At 47.5% G+C, this 24,142-nt stretch overlaps 1 protein-coding gene across 1 annotated transcript; it reads left to right on the forward strand.

Annotated features, from left to right (window-relative positions):
* Positions 1 to 4,141: 4,141 nt before the first annotated feature.
* On the forward strand, positions 4,142 to 19,472 carry SERP2 (stress associated endoplasmic reticulum protein family member 2). The gene is made up of 3 exons (XM_036249804.1): positions 4,142 to 4,225; positions 8,974 to 9,046; positions 19,369 to 19,472. The coding sequence occupies exons 1-3, from the start codon at positions 4,142 to 4,144 to the stop codon at positions 19,470 to 19,472; spliced, it is 261 nt and encodes an 86-aa protein (XP_036105697.1).
* The last annotated feature ends 4,670 nt before the right edge of the window (positions 19,473 to 24,142 follow it).

The raw sequence follows: 24,142 nt of genomic DNA on the forward strand, positions 1-24,142 counted from the left end.
TTTCACCTTTGCTACAACTCCTTTTGCAATTCCTAGGCTTTGGCTCACTTGGTAAGTGAGGGCAGCTTCCCAGTGTTTACTTTTTTGTCTCTCCCACACGACCGAGAGCTCCCTAAAGGCAAAAACTCATTTCAGTCATTGAATTCTCAATGTCTAGAATAGTGTCTGGCATATAGTAGACACTCAATAAACACTGAAGTTTCCTTCCAGCTACAACATGGAAGGGTTCCATGAAATCATAACCTAGTTCATTGTGGTGATTCTAACGCTCGGCCCCGGTAACGCCGGCTGTCCGTCAGCTCTCTTCTTTTCTCTGCCCTCGGTTGAGACACCTTCATGAACATCTGCACTGGGATATAAGTAATATGTACAAAGGAGGTCATACTGAGATCTGCCACACTTTCTTCTTCTTCTCTGGCAGTATTGAAAATGGTTTTGAAGAGGAAGAAACTGAAAGTATTAATGTGAATTGTCAGTGATCTGCTGGTTTTAGTTATGCAGGCTGTGCCTGTCAATCACTCTCATCCATAGTAGAGAACTGGCCACCCACAGCACCTGTCACCAAGGCCTCTATATTCAGTTCCCTTTGATGAGTAAGCTGGAGAGGCTACTAACCAACAACGTCTGAAAGCTTCAAGTCCATCTCTCCAGATCTGACCGAAATGACCAAGGAGGACATTCTGGTGTTTTCGTTTGCTTTCACGTGCATTAGGCAGGATTCTTGGATGTAAACAACATGAACAAAGTCTGCCCAATAAAAGCAGAAGAGGAATTTATTTTAAGAATTCCAGGTACCACAGAATACCAAAAGCTGGTTCCACCACCACCGGCTCCACCAACACCACTGATAAACACTGCCTGCCTCTTAGGGACCCCACCACCAGGGTGACGTTTAACTTGTCCCTCTATCTTTGCACTGCCTGATCACGGTCCAAAGTTCAAACAGGGGCATCTGTTTGGCCAGCTGGGTCACATCCTCAGCCAAGTGTCTTTCTCCACTGGGCTCCCAAAGTGGGAGAGAAGGTCCTAACTCTCACGGGATGGGGACTCAAATAGGAAGGAAGTCTGCATGCTGGTTAGCCACAGAGAATGGCAAGTGCCCACTACATCACAGCTCAGTAGTGTAGCCTCTGGATGCTTTGATAGTTTATAGAGACCAGAAAAGCTCAGTCTCCACAGTCACAAGCCCAGTGCCCCAAGTGGGGCTGACTCGTGATTGATGTACACAGGCTTGCTAGGAATTCTTGCTCTAAAGGTTAAAAGAATCACCAACTAAAATTAAATTTTAATCAGTTAGCAGTTTCTTGCTACTTTACCCAAGGCAATTTTAGAAGTTGCCGGTGAGCACCGCAGGCTGCCTGTATGTCATAACATTGTGCTGCCAGCCAGGACAAACCCAAGGGAACTTTTAACTCTTGATCAAGTTTCCATTCCCCTCCTATTCAGCCAGAAGTCCTCCCACCTCAAAGAAGCAAGATGACTCCAGGCCTTGTTCATTCTCAACCAAGTGCTTACTCTGGAACTCCAGGGACACCGCTTCAGACCTTGGCCCCAGCTCCCTGCAGAAGGGCCTCTGGGGTGAGCAGCTCATTTGGTGCGTGGCAGGATTCATGCTTGGAAGGAAAACTTTCCTTAGCAAAGACTGGTGATCCTCAAGGCAACAAAAAAGACCGAGACCAGCAGAGGAGCAGGTATGGGTGGGTAAAGCGGAGGTCACAGCAGGAGGTGGCCCATCCAACAACAGCAAAAGGCATACAAGGTGCAGCAATTTCACTTCCAGCAATCTGTTCCACACGTATGCTTGTACAAGTGCATAACGATACCCATGCAGGAATATTCACTAAAGCACTGTCGGCAACCGCAAACACAAAAACTGGAAATAACCGTCCAAAACTAGTTCTATATATTACTGTATAATCACACTGAGGCATTGCGCACCTATGTAAAAAGATGTGATATTGTCAGTAAATTGAGAAATGCAAGTGGCAGAATGGTGTGTACAGTATGATTTTGTTTTTTAAGAAGGGACTATAAAGGGAGGCTTGTGTATGAATAAAACATACTGGAAGGGTAGCTTGGAAACTGTTGGGAGTGGGGGGGCAAGGAAAGGCAGGCCTTTACTTTTCACTTTATATCCCTGTTCTGCTTGAATGTTTGTTTATTGTGAGAATAGAGTCTATTTATAATTAAACTAGCTTAAAATATTATACAAGTGAAGCATAATAAGAAAAGGAGTAAAACTGGTCATTATTAAGAAGGAGTCAGGGGTCAAAATTAATTATTTTCCCAAATGAGACGGCTCACCCGAGCCTGTGGGCAGGCCGGCTCCTCTCACTGCAGAAAGCCTTTCTGCTTGCAGGCCCGAGGGGAGAACCATCGCTGCACCTCTAACTCAGGAACACCTCGGAGCCAGGGCTGCGCTCCACTCAGGTGAGGTTCTACTTTCTGCCTCCTGCCCAGGCCTTTGCTGGGACTCACACCACACCCAGGCTCAGCAAGTGTCACAGAGGTAGGGGTGCTCCCTCCACCCCCTTACCCCCCAAAAGTCCATTGTTATTAAAAGCATGGGACTAGAGTTGGGCCCACTTGGTTTGCAGTCCTGTAATGATGGTTAAGAAGCTGACAGAAACCAGTTTGGAATTTAACTGAATTCTAGAGCAGGAAAAAGAAAGACCAGACTTTACTGATGACCCTAGGGAGATTCTTCTTCTAACTTACCAAAGGCAGCCCCAGAACAGTCTGTATCAAAGCTTGGATGACAAGAAGTGGGGAGAGGAATGGAGATGAGCTTAGTGAAGGACCCCAAAAGAGAAAAGGAGCTCTTCCTAACTTTCTACTGACACAGATGAAGTTTACCCCCACAAAATCCGGTAGAAATGCAGCCACAGGCGCCCCACGGGAAGGACTGGGGCGCATTAGCCAAATCTGGTCTAAAGCCGCGGCTCTTCTTACCCACCACTTCCCACTGCTCCAAATCCTCCAGATGAAGTGTTACCTCTTCTCCACACTTCTAAGCTTCTAATAGGAAACTCCAATCCGTTCAGCAGGTGGAAAAGTAAAGAACTGAACCCCTCCCTTTCCACCCTGGCCCGACAAGGCATCTTGGGTCCTAATAGGAATGTCTGTGCGTTACAGACCCTTGAGAGGTATTTCTCTACTGCAGGGGATCTCCCAGTTCAGTCCCCTTGGGACAACGGTGTCTGGAGGAGGTCCTGGCTACTCGGGCAGGTAAGGAGCCAAAGTTGGTAAAAGCCACTCACATTTGGGCAGTGACCACCAATCTGACCTGGGCTGCAGGCCCAAGACCTCCTTATTTTCCTCCACGTTTCACTCAGATATACTGCTGACCTGTCTTCCACGTAACCCCCATAACTACGAAGACAAGAAGGCCGGTCCCAACTCCATCCTACCCCCTTATGCCCATCTCTGGGGAGATCTGGCCCTTTCTGCAGCTCTGGAGAAAGATCTTGCAGCGGGCTTCCCTAGGCAGGGGCCTTCCCCAGACCCGGAAAGGGGAGGTTCCTTTGGACTGTTCCACAACACCATGGGCTCAGCTCCGTCCCGGTTTGCTTGTCTTTTGAGGACCCCCACTCACCCACCCGGCTGTTGCCTTTGGTGCGCCCTTGGCCAGGGGGACAGCGGTGCAGGTGAGACCGCGCCACTTGGCTTGAAGTGTGGCCACCCCATCCCTTGCCCAGGCCTCGGTGGGTCCCTGACCGAGGAGCTCAGGAGCGGCTGAGACCCCGTCCCTTACAGCGCACGAAGCCCTCGCCCGAGCTGTGAGACCGCGACAGCGCAGAGGCCCAGCGGCAATGGCCCTGCACGCGGCGCTCCGGCCACCGGGTGGGGGTGGGGGCGCGCGGCCGCGCAGCCTAAGCCGCGCTCGTTAGGTAGTTGGGGGACCGGAAGGATGGCGAGGAAGTAGGAGAGGGTTTCCTGAGATGAAAGATTACTTCCGTCCGCGCTCTGGCCTCTCTCTGGAGCCGGCTCGGTGGGGGCTGGGGAGCGGGCTGCGCCAGGCTGGGGGCCGCGCCTTGCCACCTGCAGCGCCGGGGCCGACAGGACGCGCGCGGCCCGGTCCGGGGCTCACGCGGGGGACCCTTGCAGGTGGGAGTCGAGAGCACTTCCAAGAGCCCAAGCCATGGTGGCCAAGCAGCGGATCCGGATGGCTAACGAGAAGCACAGCAAAAACATCACCCAGAGGGGGAACGTAGCCAAAACCCTGGTAAGGCGGAGGCGGCGCCGCGCGGGCCGGGCGGGCAGGGCCGGGAGCGGGGCGGGGCGGGGCGGCGGCGGGGCCCGGCCTCCCAGCTCCCGCGCCGGGCCCGCCCCTCCTGCGGCCGCGGCGTGGGCTCGAGAGCTAGGCTGAGGCGGCGGACTCGGCGGTGCTCTCGTGCGGGGAGGGCCCTGGTTGGTCGTGACCCCTCTGGGAGTGGCTGCTGGGGCTACCACGGAGGCAAGGAGGAGCCTCCCCAGGAGCGAATTGGCCTTTGTCTCTGGGAGAGACGGAAAGCACATAGTTGCAGGACTGCTAAGGAAACTGCCTGGCACAGGGTCCTGAACCTGCTAGGTGCTAGAACGTTTGTTAAATTAGTGACGAATGAATGAATGAATGAATGAATGAATGCCATTTATCATCTCCCCCTCCCAGGCTTCACCCCCTGCCCGCCATACCCAACAGACACACACCATGATCAAGTTTTCCTTCCAGCCCCTTTGAATGGTCTCCCTGTGTACTCTGGAAAAGCAAAATGAGATGCAGACCCAGATTTCCCTACATCCTCCTATTTTGCCTTTTCTCCAGTGAGGCCTCTCACCACTGGGCTAAAGTTTAAATGCAACTTTCCTGTTGTTCAACCTGTGCAGTCAGGCTCACTCTGATGGTGTGATCCAGAACTTTAGAGACTAGTTAATTGCCAGGCATCCTGTGCCCCCAAAACTGTATTAAAGCTTTATGACGACTTTTAAGTAAAACCTGTGCCTTATGCACAAGGTTTTTTGTGGGGTTTGTTTTTGTTTTGTCTTGTTTTGTTTTGTTTTGTTTTGTTTTTAGCAATGCAAATTATCTTCAACAGAAAATACCAGGCCTATGATTTTGGACACTCAGGGGCATGCCTCGGATGAGTTTGGGGGCAGTGGGAGTCTGCAAGTCTGTGAGAAAAGGCACATGGAATCTATTATTCCAGGTAGTTAAGTGGAAGTCCAACTGAAGCTTGAGATTTGGCTGGAAAAGCTTGCAGACTTGATGAGACAATTCCTTTTGGCCAAAGAAATGATGGATCTACAATCATTACACCAGAATCCTTGCAAAACCAAGCAGTACTAAGCAGAGAAACCTAAGGATCAAACTCAGCTTTATGCACAGCTCCAGGCTGAAGTCATGCTTGAAATTCTCTCACGTGGGAGTTAGATCATTTAGTTATGATTGGCCAGCAAAATGTCAATGTGCCATTGAATTGGAATCATTATTCAAATAGATCTATGTTTCCCCTATTTATTTTTACTCATTAAAAAAAAAAACAACAACAAAAAAAAACTTGCTATTCAAATTAACATTGACAAACATTTTTTAATTGATGTTAAAGCAATCAGGATTTTATGTCCCTAGGATATCCATTCTTCCTAGGATATCATACAGACTAGCTGATGTGCTGAATAAATAATCTCTAGTTGTGTGGTTCTTTTAATAAACCAGGATTCAGTTGTCAACTGAGCTGACTATAAAAGTAACAACAAAACAAACAAAATATGCAGAGCTGTTTTATCCGTTAGGCTTGGTTAACTCCGTGTCTGCCACTTCTAGCTTTTCAAGACCACGAGAAAATGTTTGAGACCTGAAACAAAAAGTACTGGTTCCCAAATAAGAGAAGAAAATGGGGGGAAAATTGGAGGAAAATCTGTTTAAATATCTAGAAAATGTAGTCACCTGCAGTTCAACTCAATTCAACTTTCAGAGCTGCATTCAAATTATGATTAATCTATGGTATGAGTGTATTTTAATAGGTTCCAATATACCATGGAGTAGGCCCTTCAAAAGTGCCTGGCACCTGTGAGGGTTTTTAAATGGCCATACTAAATTTGTAATGAAAATTTTCCAAACCAAGCCACAATATATATTTGTTTTCCTTTGGTTAGAAGGGTTTTTTGGTCAATTTTATTATAAGTGGATCAGCATCCCAAGAAAAAAATTAAATTCTCTTTTAAAAAGCAACACTTTAAATCCTAAGTTTTATTTTTCTAATTACAGGCCAAGCATATTATACTTTGAAAGAATGAATTTGTAAGGAATAACTTGTTCAGGTAAAAGTCAATAAATGCAGACAGATGAACAGATTCTAACTGAAAACTCAGACTAATCATTCAGAAATAAAGCCCTTTGATTGTGTGCAGATGCTCCAGTATTTCATTATTAGTTAATAGCTATGAAGTGAATCAATATTATTGTCCCAGATAGCAGTAAGCCAATAAACAGAGAATTAGAATAATCATTTCATGATTACACAGTAGTAACTTCTTCAGAATGAAGAGGAAATTTAAATTTCAGAGTTCTGGGTCACCCTGCTGTTATCACAGGGAAAGCCATCCCCTGACATTTTAGAGCCTCGGGAAATGGTAAAACTCCTGTTTGAAATGAACCATGTCATTTGCAGGATTCTACTGCTTTTCTTACTTTTCCCAGCAGTAGATTCAGGGGTAGGTGAATTGTCCCAGTGGGATTTTGCTGGGTCCCATTTCCATCAAAAAAAAAAAGGGCTATATTGGTATTAGATCACCCAGGTATTCCTGCTCTCTGAAAGTCCCCCAGATAATATTGATTCACTGGGAAATGTCATCAAAAAGGTTTCAGCTCCCTGGACGGTTTGGCTCAGCGGTTGAGCGACGGCCTGCAGATCAGAGAGTCCCGGATTCAGTTCCTGCTAGGGGCACGTACCACCAAAAAAAAAAAAAAAAGGTTTCAGCTCCAAGCTCTGCATGTTAATAATTTGTGTTTTCTGCAGAGAAAAAATAAAGCACTTCCTTTGGTATCTGCCTAGACCAATAATTCATTTACAGGCGTCTGAATTCACTTGTTGGCTTTGCTGGAGATGAAGCAAAATGAATTTTTCTATAACATTAGCAGGATGACAGCAAGAGAATTGGTTTGTGGTCAGCTATGACAAGGTGTTAGGAAGTTGGTGAAAAAGAGAGGGGTAAAGTCACACTCTGTTCAGGTAATGTTATTTAATATCTCTACTATTTACTTGATCTGACCTTGACCTGGTCTTAAGTGCCAAAGAATGACACGATAAAAGTGCTGGTTAAAGTTACCTTACGCAACTATTTAAGACCAACTTTGTCCTTGTCTAGTCAAGGGCAACCACCTCTTTTCTTGCAGCGTGATTTGCCCTCGTACAAGAGCTGTGGTAAATATACGCTTATCAAGAACAGAGAGGTGAATGGTTTTAATCCTTAGCCAGAGCCTCCCTGCCTCTGACACTTTAATCCATACTCCTCTAGTAAGAGAAATGAGGGCTAACCCTACTGCCAATTAGGAAGTACAATAAGAAAAGACAATATCCTTCCTTGATCCTGTCTTTATTCTACCTGACCTAAAAAATCATGTTTAATGAAGCTTGTATGCTTATTCATTCTTCAGTGAACATTTATTGAACATCTACTATGTTTAAGTTCTGTATTAGGCATTGCTATATATGAGAGAGAAAGTGCCTGCCCTGTGGGGCCTACAGTCTAGTGGAGAGCCAGACATTAAACATATTATCATGAGAATAAGCAAAGATACAAACTGCGATAAATATCAAGAAAAAATACATGGCTACATACATGACAAGTGAGCCCAATTGAGACAGATGAGAGAAGGCTCTCTAAGAATGTTAACAGGTAAACTGTGAACCAAAGAATCGTTCCCTTATCTATAATCAAATGAGTTCTTTAACTTATAGCCACTATATCCTATTCTTGGCTCACACCATCAAGCAAATAGTGAGTTCTAGAATTTTTTTCACTCTACCTTCCTCCTTTTTATTTGAGAAATTCTCCAGTTTTTTAGATGCCTCTCAGAAAATATTGTTTTTCTATCATTTGATTTTATTTTTGAGAACCAAGCCCTACCTGCAAATAGACCCAGAGGGTCTGCAGAGGGACGTTCTTATTACATCTGTGCTTTTGATTCGAGAAGAACAAGAGGGGTGCGGGGTGGATGGGTGCGGGTACCACAGTCCCCTCTGCTTCCCAGGGAATGCACACATTTCTCCAGAGTGTAAGCTTCATGGGCATTTAGGAACTTGATTACAGAATGCTGCTTCCCTCACGTCCGTTCACAGTTGCTGCGGTGCTGCTGCGATCCCAAGGGTTTCTCTGCACTGCCTTCCCAAATGTTTTGGCACATAGAAGGTTTTGAGAACATGGCTGTGCTCTGTGACCTGACTTAGAATTCAGATGTGAGAGTTGCAATGAACCTATCAGTGGAAAACACCCAGGCTCTGCAATGAGGCCGACCTAAGTCGGAGTCCCAGCTCTTGCTCAAGTGAGCGAACAAACGTGGGCTTCAGTTCTCAGCGACAGACAGAATGGAGCTGAGTTGAGGTGCGAGTGCTGGAGGCGGCGGGTGTGGGCTTCTCGGTAGCCTCCTGGCACACAGCGGGCTCCAGCAAATGGAAGCAATTATTAGTAATATCACTTTTGGCTCCCAAATCACTGTATTAGTTTTGTGTATTTATATCCTGCCCCCAAAACATTTAAGACCACCAAGTTCAGTGAGTTATAGGGATGTAAGTTGGTTATTGATGACCTTTTTTAAACCTATCTTGACCCTTTACAAATGACTTTCTCCATCTGTATCTGCCCGCAGGGCACTGGGGCGGAGCCTGTCTTCTTCGCAGTGGGGGTCCCTGCCCCCAGCACGGCCACTGTAGTACTCAAAAAGTATTTCCTGAATCCATGAGCCTAATCTCACTTTCTCCCATTCTCTCTTAGAGGCCGCAAGAAGAGAAATATCCTGTGGGACCATGGCTGTTGGCACTGTTCGTTTTTGTTGTCTGTGGCTCAGGTATGGGTTTTTCACTGACCTTATGTCCCATGTTCTTTCTGTCCTTCAAAAGCACATGTTTCATTCACAAGGTAAATAGACAAAAAGTATATTAGTCTGAGATTCAGGTTAATCTCTGCCCAGGGCCTTAATCTTAATGGGTTTTCATTTAATTTCTATTCCAGCAGACCAAATATGAGTAGAGATAGAAATGATATGCTATCAATTTATAATCATAAAATGATTACGCTAAGCAATTGAATTGGCTATATTTTAATACAGAGTTCAGTTAACCCTTTCTGGGAAGACAGTGTCAACGCATTCACAGCAGGAGGTGCAGCTCCTGACTGACCATGATAAAGCCACATTCCAGCGGGAGGGAGAGGCTTATGCCTGAAGGGCGTCTATGTAGAACTGAGCCTTTGACCTGAGCCTCAAGGTACAGTCACCTCATACTGGAAGGTGACAAGCTCAGAGAGCGTCCCTTACACTGACTTGCAAACACACACATACAAAGAGAAGACCTGAGTAAAAGGATCATGTGGTCGTTCCTAGCTGAATTCTGCTATTGGGAGTCTTAACATAATTTCTGGTCCCCAGGGATTGGGTCTCTGAAGTACTGGTGAGTGGAGGTTACTTCTAACAATAAGGTCGGCTGTCTGAGGGTCCCACCTCCATCACCTCACTACTGCTGAGGGTAGGGAAGGCAGGAGTCCACATCTTCTTGAAAAAGACCTAGGCCTTCCACGAAGACATCATTATACCCAATGGCAAGAGACAGCCTCTGGTCTTCAAGAAACCTCTGCCGAGGAAACAAAAGTTTTTAGAAGGAAGGAAGAATCCAAAGGACTTGACATGATTGTTGCTTGAGGCCCACATATTTTAAAGATGGTTTGGCATTCCAAGATGAGATCTATTCAAAGAAATGAAACTGTACCCCATTTCTGAAGCTGTGTCCTCAAAGGGAATCTTTTGCCCAAGACAGAGATTCCTCATTTTTAACAGGTTACCTGTCCTCTGCTGGGATACTTCTGAGGGTGGAGGGCCCACTTCTTCAAAAACCCACCCCATTTCTATATGGGTCTAATTTTATTAGAAATGTCTCCTCTCTTTTGAACTACGCTGTGCTGTCTTCCCAGTAATTCAGGTGTAGACTCCTAGAGCAACACAGCAAGACTCATTCTGTTCTGAACATTTTCAAGCTGAGTGGTTCCTTCTGCTGGGGAAACTTCCCCAATTGTCATCCCAGCCTCACAAGATGTGGTTTCTTGATACACACCATGGCCCTCTTTTTTTTTTTTTTTTTTTTTTTTATCCTCACCCGAGGATATTTTTCCATTTTTTGTACAGATAGAGTGGGAGGGAGAGAGAGGTAGGGAGAGAGAGTGAGAAACATCGACGTGAAGGGACACATTGAGTGGCTGCCACCCACACGGCCAACCAGGGCCGGGGACAAACTGCAACCGAAGTACGTGCCCTTAGCGGGAACCGAACCCGGGTCTTTCCAGACCCCAGGCCGACGCTCTAACCGCTGAGCCAAACTGGCCAGGGCCACCATGGCCCTCTTAAAGAAAAGCATTTGCAACTGCAGAAATTGGTCTAGAAGTGGTATGAATGCTACCGAGGCAGTAGAATCGTCACTGCACTTGACCTCAGGGCTCTGCTCCTACTAAATGACCCAACTTGCAGTTTATTCTGAACAGTCACAGCACATTCTAGACTCACAGGAGGGTGATGGCCAGCCAGGCCCCACCGAGATCTTTACATAAACTTCCTGCAGGCTTCAGAGGCAGCTACCTAATCCCATCCAAACGTGTCCCCTCTCCCATCACATTGTTTTATTTTATTCACTCATCAACATTTGAAATTATTTTATTTGCTTACTTATTATCCATTTTCCTCTGCTAGGAAATAAACTCAAGGGAGGCACTGTTGTTGTTGTTGCTTTTTCCACTACATTTGTAGGTCCTACCATAGTATTTATGATATTATGAGTGCTCAGTATGGTTGGATGGATGGATGGATGGATGGATGGATGGATGGATGGATGAGTAAAGCCATATATCCACATACTGTAGACATCCAATTGACTTTTTGAGACCTAACATAAAGCTTCATGAATATTTCTGTTAAAATTTTATTGTTGGTTTCAATTGCCTTTCTACAGAGTAGCTATACAGTCTGGAAACACAGAAGAACATGCATAATAAATGGCTTACCGATATTACAGTATAATGTGCAGTATGGTCAGTGACCTTACATGACCTATGCAATGCATCGCCCCCGTTAGCGATGCACAGTTCAGAGCACTGTGCAAACGGCAGTGACTTTGGTGCCCTGATGCAGCCGTTGCTCAGGGCATCTGTGATGCTACCTCGACGATCCATCTTATTGTCACTCCAAACAAGCTGTGCCTCAGCATGGCCCAGAAAAATAAAAAATTAATCCGTATAAAAAAGTTGTCTACGTTTTCAGGTTTTATGACCAACCCATAGATTGTTAGATCTTAAACCTTGAACCTTTTATCTAATTATCTTTCTTTCCCAGCTTCATAGTCTCTGCCAGTATATTATTTCTCCAAGTCTCTGATAAAGTCTAGATCTGGAAACGCCCCTGGGACACAGTTAGAGACGCTTCCCGTCAGGTTGACTTTGAACCTCTCAGCAGAATTCTTGCAAGCAATCGTCATGTCTTGAGGGTCCCCCATGTGCCTGGCATTGTGCTGGGCTTTGAAACTACAGCTGCCTCCAGAACCTACAGGCACTGGAGGAGGAAGATAAGGAAGCTGCCGTTGTAACCCAGGGAAAGGGCGCTATGATAGCAGAGTGCCCAGAGCGCCCAGAGCACGATAAGAGACTGTCTTAGTCCATTCAGCTGCTATAACAAAATACCACAGCCTGGTGGCTTATAAACAGCAGAAATGTATTGCTCACAGTTCTGAAGTTAGGAAGTCAGATTTGTGTGTTGGTATGATCAAGAGAGGGCTCTTTTCCTGGTCACAGATTTCTCCTTGTGTCTTCAAATGGCATCCTTATGTAGCAGAGGGGACAGGGAACCCTCTGGGGTCTCCTTTTTAAAAGCACTCACTCGTCTGGCTGGTGTGGCTCAGTGGTTGAGCATCAACCCATGCACCAAGAGGTCGCCAGTTCGATTCCCGGTCAGGACACATGCCCAGGTTGTGGGCCCGATCCCCAGGGGGAGGCATGCAGGAGGCGGCCAGTCCATGTTCTCTCTCATTGGTGTTTCTATCTCTCGCTCTCTCTTTCCCTCTCATTTCCTCTCTCTGTAAAATCAGTAACAGAAAAATGTTATAAAAACAAAAAATAAAAATAAAAGCACTCATCTCATTCATGAGGCCTCCACCCTCATGACCTAATCACCTCCCAAAGGCCTTCTACCGTCATCATAGTAGGGATTTCAACATGTGAATTGGGAGAGCACAGTCAATCAGACTGGCAGGAACTTCTAAATTATACTGGACAGAAGAGGAAGTTTCCCAGAGGAGGTGCAGTTTGAGCTGAGTTTTGAAGAACAAACAGGAAGGAACATTGAAGGAACATTGTGTGACAAAGCCAGAGGCTTGAGATAGGCCACCGCGCCACCGCTCGGGAATGGCCACCACCCAGCCCTGGGGATCTGTGAGGCCAGGCATCATGCAGCCCTCCCCCCCCCCCCCCCCCCCGTGCTGTGCCCCTAGCAGGGAGGGGAGAGTTATCTGGTCTGGCTTGTTTTTCTCAAACCTCTGCCAGTTCTCAGTTTTTATCCTTTGCAAAGGACTTTAAAAAAAATCTTCTCTAAATTACATTTTTTAAAAATGATTTTAAATATTTTTTCTTTATTAATTTTAGAGAGAGAGGAAGGGAGAGGGGGAGAGAGAGAGAGAAACATCCATGAGAGAGAACATTGATTGAACGCTTCCTGCATGCCCCCCACTGGGGATTTGGCCCACAACCTGGGCATGTGCCGTGACTGGGAATCGAACTGGCAACCTCTTGGTGCATGGATCGATGCTCAACCACTGAGCCACACCGGCCAGGCCCTAAATTACATTTTAATTCAAATGTTGCCAGACTTGTTGGTCCACACAGCAGGAACTGTACCCACACTGGTTTGGAGCCCTCCCAGGTTCCAGGAGTGATCTCAGGGATCGAGTACACTGGCTCTGTTATCCCGTCTGTCCAGGGGCCTGGACTGCAGACTGCAGGGCCTGGAGACTTGCAGGGAAAGTGGAGAAGAAAACACCACCCTCCCTGGCGTGCCTTTGTGTCCAGCGCTCTCCTAGCGATGCTTCTCCATTGACCATTCTGCTTTTTTGGAGAGCAATAAATCAAATGGGAGTTGGGTCATCTGACTTTCTCTATCCTGTTTACAAGCTACCAGGATCCTTAAGTACTGAGCCTCATCCCGTTTTTAATCACAACTAAGAATAATCCACCACCACCACCTTTTTGTTTTGCCAACTTGAGCCTTTTTTTCTGCGAGCCTCAGCTCAAGGTGGGCTCTGTTCTCTCAGAATGTGTCCCTCTCCTCAGCGTGTCCTTGGTGCTGTGCCCTTCCTTCTACCTTTGTACGTGTCCTTTTCTAAACCAAACAGGTCATGAAAAACATAATAGCGCCTTAGATGTGTCCCCGCTGCCACCTCTCTGGGATTAGTCTCCATTCAGTTCGTTTTGCAGAGCCCAGGAACCTGAGTTTCTCCGTTTAGAGTCGCAGGCCATGGGCTCACCTATCCTTTGTCTGCATGTAAGAGAATGTGATTTCCTCGAGCCCAGCCATTGCGTTCCTCAGTTCCTCTGCTTCATGTACAAGCCTTCTCGGCGCTAGGATCACTGAAGCCCCTTATCACTGTTCTCTGTCGCCTCTATCCCAGTCCTGTGACCCAAAGTAGGAGGGACCACCGGCATCTCATGGCCGACAGTCCATTTGGGCTGTGCACACAGTCGCTTCTGCTCTTGCCTGTCACACACCAGATGCTCCGCAGTTTCCGGGAGGATTTCCACCCTGCAGATACGCACCCCGTCCTGTCCTCAGGTCTCTCCTGCAACAGACATACCCGCACGCCAGGCTAAAGTTCATCTCGCCGAGTCCTCGTGACACCTCTGAGGCTATTTGCCTCTCTGAGTTTATGTCGTTGGTTATTGCTATATTTTTATACAGACAGGAAAACTGTGAGATCTTCTAATATTAATGAAGACGCTGGTCATTGATCTGATTCTCTTGACAGATTCACCTGCTCTTACTCATTAGCCCCCATTTCTAACTGATGATTGGCTGGTCAAAGTGCTCTCTTTAGAAGTGAGTCAGTAGGGTAAATAAATAATCAACTCGGGCAAGGAATAAGGAATACACATCTTACCTGTTGTCCTAGCTGTACTCTGGGGAAGAATTGAGGCTGGTAAGATGTTGACATTGAGCCCTGACCAGTTTGGCTCAGCAGTTAGAGCACTGGCCTGAGGACCAAGAGGTTGTGGGTTCAATTCCTTGTCAAGGGCACGTACCTGGGTTGCAAGTTTGATCCCCAGCCCTGGTTGGGGCCGTGCAGGAAGCAACCGATCGATGTGTCACTCTCACATCGACGTTTTTCTCTCTCTCTCTTCCTCCCTCCCTTTCATTCTATCTAGAAATCAATGGGAAAATATCCTTGGGTGAAGACTAAAAAAAAAAAAAATGTTGGTGTTGAAATACATGCTCACTTATTGGCCACCCTTACTCCACTTGATGGGAACGAAGTTAACAAACCTCCAGGAGGTGCCAGGGAGCCATGTGTCACAGCACACTGCCACCTCTTGCCTCTCAGTCTCCTTATATGACCTTCCTATGTGCTGATAAGAGCAAGATAATGGAAGGGAAGGAAGAGGAACCTGGAGAACAGCGGGGACAGGAGCAAGGCACCCAGAGACCCCTGGCCCAAAGCGCGCCCAGGGATGCCGCACCTCACCTCAGAGGAGGGCGCTGGCGCTGCGCCCCGTCTGATGCCCGGGGCGGCCGTGATCTTGCACACGTGTCCCTGTGGCGGCAGCTGAAGGAGGGGTATCTAAAGCCGCCCCCCTCCGGCAGGAAGTAAATTTCCACGTCCCAGGATTGCAAACGGCCTCTTAGGCAAGACGCTCCTTTGAAACCGCCCAACTGGTGCCTCAGAGGGGAGGACAGTTATGGAATCTGCCAGCCGTGGGTTCAAAGCCTAGATGTGCAATTTATCAGCGGAATAACCTTGGACAGTTATTTACTCTCTCTGTATTGATTTCCTGACCAATCGCACAGGGATGAGGAGCCCCCCCAGGTGGTCCGGGATGGAGTGGTTCCAGGGATGTAAGCGCTGGCCCCAACGAGCCTGCCCGGCAGCTTCAGTCACCGCCGCCCCTAGAGTCCTGGGGGCTGGGGCGGCTGTGCACGGGGTGCTCAGGCTCGGTGCGCCTCCCCTCCCCCAGGCTGTCTGCCGCTGGCAGGCCCGGCCATCACGTTTTTTCTGGATGGTTCGGAAAGCAGCAGGACCTGCCTCTTCGCTCCAAGGATGAGTGAGCAACTTCAGTGGTAACACTCGGGTACATGAGACTATCTTCCCTTGATAAAGTATCAGGTTCTGTCAGGCCTCCCGACAGCCAGCGAGGACAAGGAGGCCCCCACCCCGGGCAGATCAAATCAATGAGCAGGGGTTTGTACTTCCAGTTGAATATCAGAAGTGAATGTCAGTTTCACTTCCTTAACACAACCCACATCCACCACTGTTTTGCTATAAAAGTTTTCTTTGTGAGATAAGAAACGCTTTGGAACCCTGTGTTCTGAGACACAGTATTACCCAGAGGACACCTCAGGGCCATCTCATGCTTTATTTTACTCAGTAACCAGCTTTATTGTTATTAATATTATACACTTTCTGTCAGAAATCCAAGACCTGCTTCTCAAATACCTGTTATGGGCCCCACTCCTGTGATTATAGGCGAGAAAATGTTCTAGTCCGAGTCCTGTCCTGTGACCCTGTGTTGCTGGAACCTTGTGAACCCTAGCATTTATCTTCACTCGGTCTTGTGGGGCCCCAGAGCCACACTGAAGCCAGAGGATAAACACTCCCTTTTATTTGTTTTTTATTAATTAATTTATTTTTGTTACAGATGTTTCTCCTTTTCCCCCTCAGACACCCTGCTCCCTATACCCCCACCCCCACCCCCACCCCACCCCCACCCGACCCCCACCCTTCTCCTCTGAGGTTTGTCAGTCTGAACTGTACTCCTTTCTATGTCTCTGAGTCTATTTTGTTCATCAGCTTTTTCTGTTCATTATATTCCACAAATATGTGAGATAATGTGATATTTGTCTTTCTCTGATTGGCTTATTTCACTTAGCATAATACTCTTCAGGTCCCTCCATGTCGTCTCCGGGATAAGAGATCTTTCTTTCTTACAGCTCCATAGTGTTCCATTGAAACACCCCCTTTTAATAAAAACATTATCTTCTGTTTCTGTAGGCAAGGGCCCTCTCTCCAGGTGAGCAGCTCATCCCAGCTCTCTCCGTACCTGGTTTCAAAACCTGCCCTTTCAATAGCTTCTCAAGAGTTCTTGCTTTATCTTGAGACTCAGAGACAAGCCTTACCCGGCGTGTCTGTCTGGGGCAGCAAAGATGCTGTCACACAGATCTGCGACTCCTATCTTCATGAGACACTCGCAGGCGGGACGCACCTACCCAGACCATCAGTGAAACTAGCCGCCACCGTGCTCAGAGCCCCTGCCCCTGCCCCTGCGCCCCCCCTCCCCCTTTTATCCTCAGCTCTTTTAAAAGCCTTGCGGAGAAAGGGTCTGAGGCCACACCAAAGCCCTCTGGGAAAGTGTGCTGCGATGGATCACAAATGTCTGTCGGGAACATGGTATAACAGCAGGGTCCCAGAGGAGGCGACCCTGGTCTAACCTTTTTATAACTTAAGTGCCAAGTGTTCACAGAGCAGCTGTCTTCAGCATTTTCAACTTCCTCTTCAACTAGAATGCCTCCTGGACTCAATGAAATTAAGTCCTTTCCTTAGCATCTTAGTGGTTCAGTTGGACATTTTGTCCATGTTTCTTGTGACCCTGTAGTATTATTTATCTTTTCCGAGCCCTGGCGTGATGCTGTGCAGAGCTAGGCCGCAGTCTCAGCACTCTGTGCATCGCTCTCCCTCCTTCCCCTCACTGAGCAGACGTTGGCTCGGTGGCCTCACCACTCAGTCCCCATCATCCTTCCATCCTGATGGGAACTCTTGTGTGCCAGCCAAGCCCCAGGCCCTCCCTCGAACTGCTTCTCCCTCATGTAGTCCTGATTTCAATTTTATTTTTGTCTCTAGCCGATCTTGATATTCACTTCCTAATTAGTGATGATGAGAGTTTCAGTGGTTGCTGAAGCCTGGGTATTCTCGAAACTGCGGAGCTTACAGCCAGCATCAAAGGGAAACCCAGGGTAACAGGATTAACTAGTGACTGTTAGCTTAGTCATAATTTTCTATATTTTCCCATTTTATCAATGAGCATATATAACTTGCATATTCGGGGGTGGGGAGTGTGATTTAAGAACAAAACATCTGGACTAGTGTTTGTAGCCTTTTCTTTTTTTTTCAACAGCAGAACTCTGCTCCTGAACTCAGATCTGAGAGGGAAACAATAGAGAGTAGCTGTTCTGGTTGAAGCGAGGTCTGTGTGTATGTGTTAGTGCATGTCTGGGTATGCATGTTGTGTGTGTGTGCGCGCGTGTGTGCGCGCGTGTGTGTATGGGGTACCCCCTGTGTTGCTGGATATTCTGATTGTTTTCATCCCCAGAAGGGAATATCCAGCTGGACCCCCTTTGCCCATCGAGCAGGAAACAGTCTGGCCCCGAGCGGGCCTCTGCTGTTAGTTCCCGCCTTTCAGCCCAGAGCCTGGTGGCTGATTTGGCAGCATCAGCTGTGAGTAGCTGCATGTTTCTGGGCAGGAACATTCCTTCTGTGTCAGTTCACAGACTGTCCTCTTCTCCTGTATCCTCCAGCGACTCTACCCAGGGGCCGGCGGGGACGGGGCGGGAGACGGGAGGTAATGTCACAGACAGGTCCGCTTTTCAGGACAGCCTATTCAGAGGAGATATCAAAAAGTGCTTCCCTGAGATGTTCCTGGATGGGCCTGAGCTTCTTCCATTCTCTCAGCATGTCAGGACCCCACCTGGCTCCCTCACGCGTGCGCTACGGGCCTCTCCATTTCTGGAGGGGCTAACGCCCGCCCACCCTCCCGGGGCTGGATGATCTGGGGAAGGACGGTGTGGAGGAGGGAAGGACGAAATCACGTGTGTGCCAGCTCCAGAGCCAGCCGCCTGGGTCTGAACCCGGCTCTGCCACCTGCTAGCTGTGGCCTTGTTCAGGTTCCTCGTGCCCACTCTGAGCCTCAGTTCTCCCCTCTCAGAAGGGTTAGTACTGGCTCCTGGCCCCTAGGATCCTCGTGAAAACTAATCCTGAGGGTTAATGCGTGTCCAGTGTTTAGTGCAGTCATGGCAATAACTTTATAAATGTCCGTTGCTTTGTCATGAGGTTGATGGCCCTTAGACACACTGTCTTCCCAGCTCTTGATCTCCTTGGCAAGGTTCTGACCAAGATTCTAATGCGTACGAGGAAAGAAAGCTGCACTGTGAGCTTCCCGGTGACTTCGCTCTGTGGTGGTGAGCACGCCCGCAGTGGCGGGGCGAGCTCTGGGGCCCGAGGAAGCGCGTGAGCCCCAGCCCGCCCTGGCCAGGGAGGCGGCGGCCGGTGTGTCATCCCTGCAGGAGCAGCTGGAGCCTCTTCTGTGTTTCTGGAAAGAACGCTTTGTGACCAGACCATGGGGGTGAGCAGGGTCTGTTCACACAGCTGTTTGGGCGCCGTTTCTTGAGTACCTGTTGTAAGGCCAGGCCCCACACAGTCTCTCTTCTAGGCACGTGACCCCTGTAAAGAAGCGGGGCACTCATTTTCTCAGATCAGGAACCTGAGGCTCACAGGGGAAATCAGCCAGCACCCCACGCTAAAAAGCAGGACAGCTAGCACCCAAACCTAACTGCAAAGCCAGCGGCTTTCTGTTACCCTGAGGTAGTTCTTTCTCTTGCCATGTCCCCAGAAGTACTGTGGAGCAGGTTTACACCAACTTTAGGCCCTTAGCGTATGACTGTGTCTTGAAACGAACTCCTGCTGAAACATCTCCTACTTTCCCTGCCAGAAAAGGTGATTGTCCAGAGATTCCAGCTGGGCAGCCACGCTGGGTCTGCTCCCAGACGGAGAGCGCCTTTCCCAAGCCATGGCTGCCTTTGGACTGGGCCGCCAGTGACCATCGCCTTCCCTTGCTCTGGACACATGCTCCAGGACAGATTTGAATTCACCATGTTTGCAGGTCGACCCCATAAACACTGGCCTGGCCTGGAGACCACCGGAACATTCCTGGACTGGCGACATCCAGAGGGAGTCGCCTTCCGGCCTGGCAGGCACGACGTCTGAGGGACAGAGCCGCGCAGAGAGCCCTTCTGTCCGCCGCAGAGGAGGCACGGGACTCGCACCGACTCGGCTCGCCCGCCTCGAGGTCTGACATGGACGATCTGGAAACGCTCTCATCAGCCACTGGCTCCTGCAAGGTGACTTGTGGTCTCTCTTGTCATGTGCCACCCTCTGCCCTGTGCCCGTGGAGCATTTGGGTTTGTGTGTGGTCTCCTTCTCAGAAGAGTGTTTCTGCTGTCTGCCATTTCAATATGGAGACAGGGCATCGAGTTCTTTGCCAATAATATTCCTTCTTTTAACAGTGTCTTCCTGCCTTTACCTGTCCCTGACATCTCTCTCTCTCTTTTCCCTCTTCTCCGTCTCAGGAGAAGATGCCAGAAAATGGTACCTTGCTTTTGGCTTTCTTTGTGCGGATTCTTTTAGAGAGCTTAATGACCCACCGTTGCGGTCTCATCTCCTAACATTTCTACTTGTCTCTCACAAGGTTCATACTTTTATTACCGGTAATTTTTTTTTAATGAAAAATGATCAAGTTGTGTGATTTCTAGAGTTGTCTTATGCTCCTAAAGGATATTCCTCTGGCCTGTCTTAATCTCTCTTATCAGGAGCCTCGTTGATCTCTCTTATCAAGTATTTATTTTCAAAAAAAAGTGGCTTTCTGAAGCCTACTGTTGTCTGACAAGACAGCTTTCTGGCAGTCACCTATTATCCAGCTTTCTGACAATGTCCTAGAGGATCTACTTCCAGTTAGCCAGGGGCGGCCAGTCCCCAGGGCGAGAGTGAGTCAGGATGGCACAGTCCCCGGCCATAAGGAGTTGTTGATCTGTCATGACTTAGCTTCCCCTCAAGGACTGAGCTCTTGGGACATTTGAATAGAAAGGTATCCATCTGTTGCTGACTCTTGGTTTGCAAAGTTACCATTTGAGGTTTTTAATATGTGTTTTCCTCCATCTCCTTTGTAACTATTCACCTTTCATTCCTTCAATCAATATTTACTGAGAAGCTACTATATGCCCAGTGCTGAGCTAGGCCCAGGGTTAGAGTCATGAGCAAAATCATCCAAGCTCCCTGCTGTCCTGCAGCTTACAGTCTGATGAAGAAGCAAGATGAGCGAATCCAGTACTTACACTAAAACATGTCAAATTCCAGCCATGCAAGTGTGCGAAGGGGAGGCGTGTAGGGCTGTGAGCGCAGGTGACACAAAAGGCTGGTATGCTCTGGGCAGGTGGCGCTCAAAGCATGGTCCCCAGACCGGCAGCCTCAGCCTCACCTGGGACCTAGTTACAAAAACACGTTCTCCTTTCCCAACCCAGACCCAGTGGATTAGAAGCTCTGGGGGTGGGGTCTAGCATTCTGTGTTCATACGTCCTCGGGAGACTGAGAAACATGTTCAAGTTTGAAAACTCTTGCTCCAGATGGTAAAATGGGGCTTCTCTGAAGATACAACTTTTAAATTGTGAAAGAACACTAGGCAATAGGGTGGGGTGGGGAAAGTCTCTCACAAAGAAAGAATGGCATGTGTAAAAGCCCTGTAGTGAGAGCGGAGAGTTTATGGAAACATGAGGGATTACTCAAGAGAGGAGAAGAGTGATAAAGAGGAGCCCGGACAAGTTGCCAGGAGCCAGGATACACAGGTCATGGAGGCCTCATCAAAGATTGGGCAATAGGAAGCTTTTGATGTGCTTTAAACACAGGGATGACACAACCTTGTTTGTTTTTATTTAAAGAATAAATCGACCTGTAGTGTGGGGAAAGGACTGAAGAGTGGCAGGAGTAGACCAGTTTTGGAAGTCATCACAGGCACCTGGAGAAAGATGATGGTCACTTGGACAAAGGTGGTGTGTGGAGGGACAGAGAGAGGGGTGCATGATCACAAGAGTCTTAGGTGAAGTCCACAGGTCTTGGCTATCCATTGGAAGTGTTAAGGATGACTCTGGCATTTTGTTTTACATGCAGGATGGAGGGGAATGATGCCAAGTTAGACAGTGGGAAGAAATCATGAGATGGTCCTGTTGAGTTTGACATGCCTCTGAGCTACCTAAATGTAGATATCGATTAGATGGTAGAAGGTGTGACTCTAGAGCTTGGAGGAGCCATCCAGGCTGGTAATACACGTGGGGGAGTTAGTCATCAAATCTAAGTGGCAACTGAAATTGTGGGCCAGGATGAGATCATTCCGAGAGAACGAATGTAATGAAGAAAAGAAAGCCAGAATGCTCATTGAGGAACTTGACCATTCTTGTTTACTGGTCAGATAGAGTTAGGATGACCCCCACAAAACACATTTAGTGTACAGAGCCAAAGAGAAGGAGGAAACTAGACATTAGGAGAAGACAGTGTCACCGAGGCCAAGGGAAGAAAGAATTTCAAGGCGGTAGTGCTGGAATAGTGACCAGGAAAGAGATGTCGAGTCAGGAGTGTTCTGGTTTGTTGGATTTTTGAGTGTGAGCGGGTTTTGCATGCTAACGCCTAAGGATTTCGCTGACGGGATGGTGGGATAAAAGAAAGCATCCTAAACTAGGGGGGAGCACACAGAGCCTCGGGATTCTGTAAATTCTGCTCGGCCTGAATCTCTGAACCTCTGTGACCTGCCAGCCAGCTCGCCTGACCTGGAATGCCTGCCGGCCCTCCTTCTCTTGGCATCTCTGCTCCCCGCTGTCTGCCCTGCCCACAGCCCCTTTCCTGCAGCCTGCTCAGCTGTTTTCTCAGCTTTGTTCACCACCGCTAAGCTATTAACTTGTCAGGGTCTAGACTCCTCACTTCCTTTCCCACTCTGAAAGCGCGCTTGGCTCCTTCCTGTCCGCCGCCTTGGAACGTCGGCATTTGGAAGGCTGGGTTCTCTGCGGGGCACTATTGGCAGACACGCAGAATTACAATTAATATAATTGGTATAGGATGTTGAAGTCTTCTTAAACATATTCATACAACTGAAAAAGGAATAATGAACACCACCATGTCTCCATTACTTTAGATGGGGAGGCAAGAGGTGAACTTAAAATAGACTATTCAAAGTAACCTCTCCCAGAGGGTTCAGTTTTAAAGGGGCACATATATACATGTCAAGGACCATCAGGTTCTCACATGGACTCAACTAGGGTTAGGAATAACCTTTAGTTTTAAAAGCAGACTCTGAAATAGGTAGGTTGTTTTAATATGTGTTGCTACTACTCTAAGACAAATTTTGTCTAAGATTCTTTAGAAAAATTTTCAGCAGTTCTTTAAAAAGGATTGAATGGTTTTTTCACCACCTAGCACTTCTGAAGTCATGAATTAACTGCGGTATGATGGACTAAAGGTACAGACTGTCTCCTATTTGTTGATCTACATCCTGCTGAAATGATTTTTTGTCTAAAGGTAAAATTAAGGCACAAAGAATATTTTTGAGAATCTATTATGAACAGATCTTTTACTTATGTCATTACATTGATTCCTTGCAGTCCTTTGAGGCATATACTATCTATAGATTGTACAAATACAGAAATCAGGGCTCAGACTGTTCAGTAATTTCCCAAAGTTCACACCTCTAGAGAGTGGCAGACAGGTAGTTCTAGAGCTCTGGTCTTCTTGCTCATACATGGAGAAGCGGCAGTCATTTTTGTAGTAATAGTAATAGTAGCAATAATAGCTGTATCTACTGTGCATCAAATCCTGGATGCAGAAGAAGCCTTCATATATGTCCTATTTAATCCTATAACAACCCTGCAAGCACAAAACCACGGTCTTCATTTTACAGAAGAGGAAACGGACTCAGAGAGGTTAAATTCTGTCCAGTCACATAGCTTTCCAGTGAAGAACTGAACTCAAACCCAGTTCCACCTGACCCTGACATTTTACTCTAAAGTAACCTTGTTTGTCAAGATTAGGGCTGTTTTCCTGGTCTCAGAAACAAAGCCCGAGGCATGGTAGATGTAAATATTTTTTTCCCTAATGTTGACTATACAGCTGCCTCCCAGCACTCTCCTTGAGCCAAAATACCGAATGTTTATTTCATTTTTGTTCCTTGTCAGCCTTGAGAGGGGAGGACAGACACACCAACCATTTCTGTGAGCGTACACATTTTGGTAAGATACTTTCTCATGCATCTAGCAATTTCTTCTGGCAAGACCCACCTTCCAAACCCAGACCAGGCCAAGAAAACCTCTACTGCAACCAGAATTAAATATCACAAGTTGGCGAGTGAGCTCATTTACTGTGTCTGGAGAAGAGTCCCTCCCATGGTCACACAGACTGGTTTGCTCTAATTTTACACATAATTGTAAGTCTTTCTTTTCAGCTTAGTCCATAGCAACACAATAGAGGAAAGCCCACTGCAGATTAGTGCCGTAACACCAGAGAGAGTAATAATTGAAACAAGAACCAATAAGCAGAGAGGGGAACCCGGAAGGAGAGCCGGACGGCTATTCTGTTCTCTCTCCGTAAGTGTGGCAGCTGAGTCCGCTCCAGTACTGTTTCACGTTATGGCCATGCTGAACTTCAGGAAAAGTTGACATGAAATTATGTTTGGTTTATAGTAATGATCCAGTTGAGGAAAGTAGTGATGATGTGTGTAGGGTTCATATATATATATTTTTTTTAGAAAAAATGCATCAGTGCTCTATCTGTCCTTCCAACCTAGCTGTCCAACAAAGCTTCCCCAGGGCCCTTGCATGGCTCACCTGTGGGCCCGAAGCGCA

Source organism: Molossus molossus, unplaced genomic scaffold (genome assembly GCF_014108415.1).
Source record: "Molossus molossus isolate mMolMol1 unplaced genomic scaffold, mMolMol1.p scaffold_m16_p_9, whole genome shotgun sequence".
Taxonomy (NCBI): domain Eukaryota; kingdom Metazoa; phylum Chordata; class Mammalia; order Chiroptera; family Molossidae; genus Molossus; species Molossus molossus.